At 30.4% G+C, this 11,040-nt stretch overlaps 1 protein-coding gene across 1 annotated transcript in view; it reads right to left on the bottom strand.

Annotated features, from left to right (window-relative positions):
- Nucleotides 1-4,261: 4,261 nt before the first annotated feature.
- The window catches only part of LOC123660223 (potassium voltage-gated channel protein Shaw), a 31,597-nt gene continuing 24,818 nt past the window's right edge, over nucleotides 4,262-11,040 (bottom strand). Inside the window, exons 4-7 of the mRNA XM_045595323.1 lie at nucleotides 9,012-9,692; nucleotides 8,594-8,729; nucleotides 8,056-8,181; nucleotides 4,262-4,661 (exon numbers count right to left, since the gene is read on the bottom strand). Of these exons, the coding sequence (XP_045451279.1) occupies nucleotides 4,282-4,661; nucleotides 8,056-8,181; nucleotides 8,594-8,729; nucleotides 9,012-9,692 (1,323 nt within the window). The 3' untranslated portion in view covers nucleotides 4,262-4,281. The remainder of the gene's footprint in view (nucleotides 4,662-8,055; nucleotides 8,182-8,593; nucleotides 8,730-9,011; nucleotides 9,693-11,040) is intronic.

Raw genomic sequence — 11,040 nt, 5'->3', positions numbered from 1 at the left:
ACTTATTAGAAAAACGGTTAACTATTCAGTTGACCTTTTCTATAAAGACTTGACATTTAGCGGTCAGTTTCGGGTTTTAATAGTATTTGTATCGAGTGTTTCTTTGAGAATTGACGTGAACTCGAAACGAACCCATAATAATGGGTATAGTATAGACTTCGATTGAATAAATCATTCTTGGCTTTCAGTAGTTTATTTATTCATGTGTGATTATTGTGTTTTTGTATATATGCGTAAATTAATATAAATATTACTGTTTGATTTTAAAAGTTTCAAGTTTCACCTTTTGTTTCACTTATAAAGCATAGTAAAACAGACATTTACACATAGACTGTTTCATTACTGATTACAATTCAACTATGACTGTTTTAGAAGTAAAAAGTCTATACTAATACTATAAAGCTTGAAGGGTTTGTTTTTTTTGGCCCTTTGTTTAATTGCGCTAATTTCAGGAACTACTGTTTCAAATTGGAAAATTCTTTTGGTGTTTGATAGTCCATTTCCAACGGATGAAACCGCGAGGCACAGCTGATAAAGAATACAAGGAACTGCAGGTGCTATGTGTGTGTGTACTACAGGTAATTATGTTCATACATATAAATATATTAATAAATATTAGGCTTTTGAATGTGAAGAGTTTTGTTTAGTTCAATAACGAAATGAAATGAAAATATTTATTTCGTTATAAGGTAATTACACACACTTAACGAATTCCAAAGACAATTCCATTCACAAACAATTAAAAGAAATCATCTAAATATTTATTTTAATTTTATAAGTATACCAAATAGTTTTATAAATTAATATTATTTTAGGGGTACGGAAATTAAAACACTCATATGATTTTAAAATATTTAATGAACAATATTTCAAATATGTTTTCGTATTGTTCAAAATTGTATAATATATAATGTATATAGAATGCTATACATTAAGATACAAGCCCTGTTTACTCACTGTAAGCCTTAATCTACTTGAAGTTGTGCGACGATTGAACGAAATAACTTAAATTATACGTTATAGACAGGGAGCTGGTTGCAAAATAGGTGACTAATCATATTTAATTATTTTTTTTGATAAAATTTGCAATTTAATGTTTTTTTTACACATTTATGATATTAATGCATCCTTTTACTTTAATTTCAAAGATTTTTATTTTATTTTTGACGTTGAAAGCAATGGTCGATTTTTTTGTATCTTTGTGATAAACAAAAATGCTTATCAGGAGTAATTGTTTTATGTTATACGTATTCAATTAAATTAATAAATTTGTAAATTGTTTTACTGTAATAAGATTATAGTGGAGTCTGTGTGATTCCCACTTTGAACTTGAAAAGAATTAAAGAACATTATGATCTATGATTTTTTTCTTATATTCATTTTATTTAATCAGTAACTTGTTTCATTAACTTGCGTTCAATGATAAATAGCTAACGTTTAATAACAATGGTCCTCTTACTTTACATTTTACAAGAAATAGTAGCAATTTAGTCAGTAGCAAAATAAGCTTATTTTGAAATAACACAGCTCTATACGAAATTAAAATGTGATTTAACACGTTTTTAAACTTTATCTCACTAATTGGTACAATTAATATTTATGTAATGAATATTTATATTTGTCATATATATTTATATATTTATAATATAATAAATGAATGTGCTAACTATATACGTCAAAAATTATTGCATTTCGTGCGACGTCCTAATTATTACACGTTTATATAATTTCATATTGGTTATTTTTATTATTTATAAAACAAAACGAATTTATCAATATCAATTACAAAGACGTCTATTACATTTATCAAATGTAAAAATGTAAAATGCTAACATTTAAAAATTAATTTAATTTATCCATTTCAAAATGTTTATGTTTCACGGTAACATAAATAAATTTATTTCACGATTCCTCACTTTAGAAATCGATTAACATACAAATAAATAGTATTCATTTGATAAAATAAATAACAAAATTAATAAATCATTTAACATTTGATTATAATTCTATTTCGTCGTTTGTATTATATAAAGGTTATTATACTTAGTCTAAGTTATACAGGTACAAGTAAGAGTGGAAGCTATATAAATCTTAATCACAACTAAAAAAAAAAAATAATGAAAAATAATATTATACGCCTAAAATATATTAGACAACAATTTCTATTATCTTTTCATAGTTATAGACTTTTGTAAATGGACAGGTAATATTAAATCGAGAAACTGTTTAGTGGAATATTATTATATATTTTTAAAACATTTCATTGATGACTATCTAAATCTTATTATAATATTATATAATATCAACTATTTATTATTCTATACACGTATAAAAATAATATAACATCAAGAATGAAAGAAAGTGCCGATGATATGTGTTCTAGTGATTTTACTGTTGAGATATAAAATTAAGGGTCTGGCGAACAAAATGAAGTAACTGTAAAATTACTAATTTTAAAAAACGTCATAAATACAAAATATAGGAGTAATAGGAAAACGTTTGAATTTCATTCTTAGAGTTGTGACTGTGCAATTCAATTTCGTAATACTTTATCTCTTCTTCGACATGCGAGATGTGAAAAAAATGTGATTTCTTGAAAAAGCTAATTTTACACTTACTGCATTTTGTTTGTCATCTCCTCAATTATTAACGCTAAAATTTTTATTTACAACATTATTTCTAATTCAACTTATGTTTAAGAAACCGATGTTTTATAAAATTTTCGTAAACGGATACAAGTTTGTATGCACATTGTTGATGGGTTTATGAGTACAGTAGTAGCTATTAGGAGCCTACAATAATTGCGGTTGACGCAATTGACCTACTGGCTGCATACATTTAATATATCTCCTTACTGTAAGTGTCGTTTCACTAACAATTTAATGTGTTTGCCTTGTTAAAGGGAGGTAATTATATCGGCTGTTCATTTACTTTAACGTATTTTATTTACCATTATGTTTTTTTTTAATGTTGAAAATAAATACTAACGAACGTTATTTGAAACTTGCAAAATCTTTTCAATTATACTTTTTGGAATCGTCTCAATTAATTTTCTGGATTTTCTTCAATTTGTTATCGAAAAGTTTTGACTAGTCGTCGCTCGCACTATTTACTCTCCTATGTCTATTTTTTAAAATATAATATGAATTTATGACAAAAGCTCATAAGCTGGTTTTATTTTTATTTTATTTTTTCGGTAAATGTTAAATGTATGGACATAGTAGATGGCTACGTATTTACAACATTATATTTGGATTAGTGATCGCACTAGCACTTAGTGGAAATCATGAAACAATAAAATATACTGCTCAGTGATACAATGCTCTGTACTCATAAACAACACATTTTATACAATGTACCAATTTAATTACTTGCTGAAACTTTGTGTTTACTAGCTAGTATGTTTAGTATTTTGAAACATTTCCTACTTTTGATAGCATATACTGAAGCCAAACTATCAAAGCACTACGATTTTGGTATATTTAGAGATATTCTATGTATATACAACATAGTCAATGATTATTATATAACCCTATACTATGGCTGTAAAAACAGTTTTATAGTTTTATGAGGTTTTATTTTAGCTACCGGGCACGGGCGGTCTTTGTAATAAAAATTGTTGGATTTAAGTAACACAATAGATGTTAATAGTATATACTACCGTTCACTTAGAAGAGAAGTCCTCTTGAAGGAATTTAGAGTAATATATTAATGAAATAGATGAACGAGACAAAATAATTAGTAAAAAATGAGTTATTCGTCGTTCTATTTGAGCGACAACGCGACACGTTTTGACGTGGGTGACAAGTTGTCGTATATTTCGTCGCGTGAAATCTTGTCGTATTACTCCGCTTTCTTACCTTTCATTACTCAAATAGGATAAAGCATAGAAAATTTTGCTAATTTTTTTAACATAGCGGTTTCGTTTTTAAATTATTTTTTAACATCCTTAACTAAACTTAAACCTATCACGGCCTTTTATGCTTAATTTTATACATATTTTAAGATTCGTATAAAGTAACCGTCAATAGGTAAGCGCGAAGAAGGTTTTATTAAATAAATATGACTAAATTCATAAAAGTTTGGTAAATAATCACTTAGCTACTATACAAACGATGGTTGTTGATTATCTTTAATTATTTTTCGTTTATTTTATTTAAAAATATTCATTTCAAAATCAACGACGTGCTATCCCAAAATTATTCTTATCTCAATTGGTCTCTTTAAACTTAACATTTCATATATTACAAGTTTTAGTTCAGTAACAATTTATATTATCTGTTATGTAGATGCTGATGATTTTCGTTTTTCAATTTTGTTATCTCGTAGTTTTGTTTCATCCAGTGATTCAATTTTGTGACCTCTGAGGAGCGGTGTTCTTGCGTCTGTCTTTTCTTCAATTTTATCTGCGTAATCATTGTTGAAATTATTAGCCTTGACTGTATTATCACTTTCGATTGAATCACGTTTAGATTTGCTGTCTTCTTTGTTTTCTTCTGTTTTTTCTATGTGGTATGCCATGTTATCGAAGCATTGTGCCGGGACTAAGTTAACTGACTTCATCATTGGTAGTGCTATAGCGAGGGCTGGGCTCATGTCTCGTGGACTTGGGGAAAGACGGGTCGCTACTGTCAGATCCATTCCCGGCATCAAGCTTGCGACTGTTGAAAGAAAAAGTATAAAAACAACATGACTAGAAATCTTTAAATATTAGTTAGACAACACAATCAAAATTAAAATATTATAAAAAAATGGTTAATTTAATAAAACATTTAAAAACACACGAATAAAATAGTTTGCATGCAGCAAACACATAGCTTAGCAAAAATATTTAGTTTGTTACATATTATCGTCGGAATAACGATGCCGTACACAAAACGCAAACATTTTCACCAAATAAACATGTAAAGCGTAATGAATATTTCTACACCACACCGATTTAATCATGACATCACAAAGATACGATAACGTAGATACTTCCACTCAGCAACGAGGACAGATATACAATACATCTAACAGAAAGTAGCGTTTTACGGACGAAAATACTGAATAGTGTAAAATTTACTATGAAGACTATCGTTTGTAATAAACATAATGAAAAATCATTACTTAATTAGAAGTAATCAATTAAAACTGTTTAACTTATCAAATATAAACTTATTTGCATCATTAACTGTGATTAGATAAATTTTTTATTCTAATATGTCTATATATACTTTTTTTTTAATTTATTATAGACCTTCTTAATTATTCTTAAAATTGTAATATATCGGCCTACTTCAGTATCTTAATATTCCAGATCTTTCAAGTTCTTTGCTTTTTATTTTAATCTTACTAAATGAGACCGCGATAGTATTCATAAAAGTAAATTTCTCGTTAGTATTTATTACGTCTTTGTGAGTGTTGCGTTTAGTACTCACTTTATGAACTGTTTAATTATTAATTATATTTACATATTTAGTAATATTTTTATTTGAAATTATTATTATTATTATTATTATTATTATATTATAAGTGTTACAGTTCCTATAGTAAGTACCGTTTAATTGACAGTTTAGACTTGTACCGCTGTGTTGAGTTGTACCGGAGTTGCTTGAGTTGAGTTACAAATAGTTGATGTTTGGAGGTGGTTCCCTGAAAGTATACTGTCGTATATATATGTCTTCTACATAAAAAAATACTAGCATTCCCATTGTTACTAACATTTGTGTGTTAAGAATATTATGTAAAATATTAATTGGTAAAATTCGTATGTTAAAAGTATGGAAATAAAGTACATATAGGATGTTCGACTCCTATCTGCGTTCCTTCAAAAGGAGGTTTCCATTTTATTTTTATTTTTGTTTAATTTAAAATTAACATCCACGGGCTCTAAAATGCCTATGCCTTTTATTACCCGACTGCCAAGGAAGGGTTATGTTTTTCGCGCGTATCTTGTATGTATGTATGTATGTTTGTATGTAATATTCTTTATTACCTCATATTTTCAGAACCACTGAACGGATTTAAATAATTGAGGTATCGTTAGGTTCGTCTTAGCTGCCCAAGTGTTCTTAAATAGGTGACATTAAAAAAAAAATCAAACATGGCGACTGCGCGAAGCCATTGTAGTTAATGAAATAAAAATGTTTTTCTCGAATACTACAATATGGGTATCAAATTGAAGGGCACAATACAAGGATTTTAAAAAGGTATATCATGATTATTAAAAATTTATTATTCGAACTACAAATCGACAGTCCAGTGACTACCTAGTAAAGCTAGGACGTGGTCTGCACTGATGGTTTTTTAATTATATATTTTTTACATTACATACTTAGGTATATTCATTCATATCATTAATTACTATTTCTACATAAATATTTACCTGCTACGTTACGTTAGTGTAATTTTTATGCACGGTAAATACTTTATAATTAACTTTGCTTAAATAGACGAACGACTTTGATAGACTCGTTCCGCATGATACCTTCGTGAGCATGTAAGCGCGGCAATAATTTACAATGAAAAACATTCTACGAGAAAAAATTCGTTTCCGTGTCGGGTTCTTTAATTCTATGAGGCAGTTAGTATTAATATTTCATTTTATCGATGTTTTTGGGTATAAGGAAAATAGTATTGGACGGTTATACAAAAGTACATTATCAGAGTATCTCATCTATTCAGACAAAATCAAAATTAAAATTGGGCTAAGAATTTTTTTCACGTGATCACATCTACAAAATACCTCATTTGAAGGAATGTAGTTAGTGGTCGAACACTTTGTTTAGACATACAACAATTGGCTGATGACAATGACGATGAGATAAACATTGTGGTACTACTATCTAGGGGTTTCTACGACGATTAAGGGACGAGTAGCAAAGCATCTACACTAACGAGGGCCCCACACAAAATTGAAATTCCAACCTTCCTCTCTCACCGACGAGGCTATGGGACCTACATATGTTGGATCCGTGTGCTGCTTGAAGATGCCTTGGTTTGTGCAATTGTGATGAATAATGATCATATTAGTGTGTTAGTATTGGATAACATTCCCGTAAGCTAATTCCGTTTGTGCAGGCGACATAGTAAGCCCGTTCCCGGAGCCAGCCAGTGTGTCGCTTTTTAAAGCATATTTAAATTTTTTCTTTTGCAGTTGTTTGGTGTTGTTTGGATCATAGCTTCAAGCTCGCTACGATCACCATCTGTGGAGGATTACACTGCATAAGCTATTAATTATGCGGTATCCTACAATATTATACATTCGAAAGGACGTTATTAGTATTTTTAAAATGACCCAATTGTATATTATATAGTTAAAGATAACTATTTGGTTTCGAATAATACTACATTTTATTGTATCAAAAAAAATTTGGACTGCAAAACCATTAAAAGTTTTGGAAGGTTATATAATACCAATGTTGTCCATTTTTGCTTTTCGTCAATATAAAAAAAATATGATAGTAATATTAAAGTGCTTGGTCAACATCATAGATCGAAAGTTTAAAGGGTTACGGATACCTTTCCAATTGAAAATTGAAGTATCTGAAAAATTATAATATTATGTTAAAAAAAATTTTCTGACGGAATCTTCAGCAATACAAAAATATTTCAATCGACTATTCTATTTTAAATCTAATAAGGTCCCTTCATTTAATAATCCAGTAATTAGCGTGATAACTAAATAATTTAAGATTTACAATCTAAATTGATGTTTCCAGTAAAATAGTTTCGTTATTTATTAAGAAACATTTCTTCAAATATTCTCCCAGTTTTATTTACATCATAATTTTACTGAAAATATCTTTTGGACAGAGTTGTTTACAAAGTTAGTACTTGTAACTGATCAGTGGTTGAGTTTTAGTTTTGTTATGGAATCGATAATGTAATGTTTGCCAATATTGTTGCCAACTCACCCAATTATTATAATTGTGTTTTTAGTATGAGTTTTTAATTTACTTTTTACTAATGAATATAAATCTACTATGATATATTAATAGAGTTTAACTTTTTTATTTATTTCATTGAGATGATCTCATTTTTTCTTCAAGGTCTCTTTGTCGATATTCTTACCCATATTAGGTCCCATAATATCTTTTGGATGGTTTGTTTTTATGGCATTCATTCTTCTGTTCACGGCTTGCTGTCCCATACCTGGTGCGAGAGGTCCCGCTGGGGCGCCTGGTACTCCTGGTGCACCTATTGCAAATTAATAGAATTTTTTATTTAATTTAAGAAAGGAATAAAGCTATTTTTAGCTAAGGAAAACTACAGTAAGTATTTTTTTCAAAAGATTTAGATATGTTATGTCAAAAGGTTTTCATTCAAAGGTTTCAGTAGTAGACATAAAGAGAAAAAAAATTGAAAGATGAGAAATTGTATAACGTAAAAGGGTTAACTTCACACTACTATATAACCTAAAAATTAAGTCAAATAAAAAGTAAGACCGGTATTATTTTAATATAAACGAAAAAAAGCTTCGAAATTGTATTTGATTATTTAATTAATTATTTATATTTCATTCATTATAACCTTTTTGTTAAATAATGATGTAAAGAGCAAGTAAGTAAAATAAGCAAAGTAAATAAAGCAAGCCAGTAAAATAACTCACGGAGTGGAGGTCTCGTTGGTTCCACGTTTATTACTCTTCGCCTCTTCTTAGGTAACTTCGCTCGAGCCTGCGTGTGTGAGTAATACATGGCGAAGTTTGATACAATGACAGGAACGGGAAGAGCTATCGTCAGCACCTGTGCAAGCAGTGTTACTAAGTATTTTGGTTGATAAACTATAAAATACTAAAATAAGTTGACGAATAGCGTTAATTGTGTATACATTTCAGTTTAAAAATAGATGTTAAAGCTCTGTATTACATTAAAAAAATAGCTACAAATATGTGCATAACGCTTAATAAGCTATTTCTTGGTTGTTATTTTTTTGCGAACAAATAATGATTTTGCGTAATGCTTCTGTATCAGAGATAAGAATAAAATTTAGCAAGCTTAAGTTAGAGCAGTTTCTCGTATACTTACACCAGCTAGAGCACAAAGTGCACCGACGAACATACCAACGTAGGTTTTCGGGGCCATATCACCGTACCCTACAGTAGTCATGGTGACGAGCGCCCACCACAATCCCAGCGGAATGCTGTTAAAGTCGTTGTGTGGATTTGTCTGTATCCTCTCTGCGTAATACACGAGACTCGCAAATATTACAATACCGAGCACCAAGAAAAATACTAGGAGCGTCAATTCCTTAGCCGATGCTCTGAATGTTTGAATAAGGATCTTAAGACCTGACGAATGTCTGGTCAACTTAAATAATCTCATGATACGTATGATGGAGAAGAACTCTAGAATATCTGCATTCTCCACGTGAGACGCGTATTTTTGGAGGATTAAATCGATGTAAAAGCTCATAGTTGCGATGTAGTCGATGATGTTGACGGACGATTTGACAAACTCGCACTTATTGGGTGAAGATATAAACCTAACGAGGATTTCGAGGGTGAACCACGCGTTGCACACACACTCGATATAAAAAAACGCTATGTGGGCGTTTGTTTGCACTTTGTCCAACGCCCAACTTTGGGACTGATTCGCGGTTGTCACTGTATAGTTCCTGATCACAGGCACTCTCATGTCCGGGTGCGTTTTCAGACAGAACGATATTATCGACACGCAAATAAAAAACACCGATATCACCCCGATTATCTGAAAAGAGAAATATGTAAAATTTTAAACAAATTATGTATCATAATAACATTACATATTATTCGGAGAAAATTTAGCATATAGATCTTAGAATATTATTTTAGTCATTCTAAGTAGAAAACAATTTATAGTTCTTAATTTAAATTATTACGATTCTGAACGTATAATTCTACAACCAAACAACACTGTCATTAAAACGTTAAATACCATTTCAATTCGCAATGATTAATTGCCTCCATTAAAACCAAAATTATTCAATTGGAAGTGTAGGCTCAAGTTCTGTCATTACATATCAAAACAAAGTGGTCTGTACTACAGCGTTAAATTAATACTATTTACATAAATTTGAATTTAAAAGTAAGCACGGTCTATTCTTCGGTAATAATCTGCTTAACGCTAATGGATTACATTAACCTGATGTAATAATTCCACTCCCTACTAGTCAATATACCCCTTTGTATTCAACTTTATAACTACGTGATAATTCTGTATAATCTTTTTAGGTGCGATAATGTATTAAAAAAATATGAGGTCTGGATGTTAGTTACCTATTAATGCAAAGCTATTGAGCCCATTACGTTTTGACATGAAATGTATAATTGTATTTTTACACACTTATCCGCCGCGTTGGCGCAACGGTCACAGCTATGGATTGTGCCGGTTGCGCTGGCGGTTGCGGGTTCGATCCCCGCACATGACATACATTTGTATTGGCCACACAGGTGTTTGCCATGGTCTAGGTGTTTGAGCAGTCCTTGTGGGTCTCCCCACCGTGCCTCGGAGAGCACGTTAAGCCGTCGGTCTCGGTTGTTATCATGTACACCTGATAGCGATCGTTACTCATAGTAGGGAATATATCCGCCAACCCGCATTGGAGCAGCGTGGTGGATTAAGCTCTGATCCTTCTCCTACATGGGGAAAGAGGCCTATGCCACACACTTATCTCAAATAAGATTTATATACTTGTATTAAAAATAAATGCAACTAAACGATATACAGAACTAACGAATAATATTTAAAATTATTTTGTGACTAATGCCTTAATACTAGTATATGTGGCCTTAAAGTGAAATTGGGAGTATTGTGCAAAAATATATACTCGTATAATCAACTAAATCTTTTATATTAATTTACAAATAATCAGGTCCAAAACAGATGAAAATCTATACAAATAAACAAAACTGGAGTGTCTGTTTATAATATTAAAATAACCGCCTTTCACTAAATGCATATTTATTTATACATGGTACATATACCAAAATGTTTGTTCCGGCTAATTTCTGAAACGGCCGGACCGGTTTTGACGGGACTTCCACTAGCAGTGACTTAGGCTACTTTTATTTTAGAA

This window comes from Melitaea cinxia, chromosome 15, assembly GCF_905220565.1.
Source record: "Melitaea cinxia chromosome 15, ilMelCinx1.1, whole genome shotgun sequence".
NCBI classification, from domain to species: Eukaryota; Metazoa; Arthropoda; class Insecta; order Lepidoptera; family Nymphalidae; genus Melitaea; species Melitaea cinxia.
This window is presented reverse-complemented; position numbering and strand designations above follow the sequence as displayed.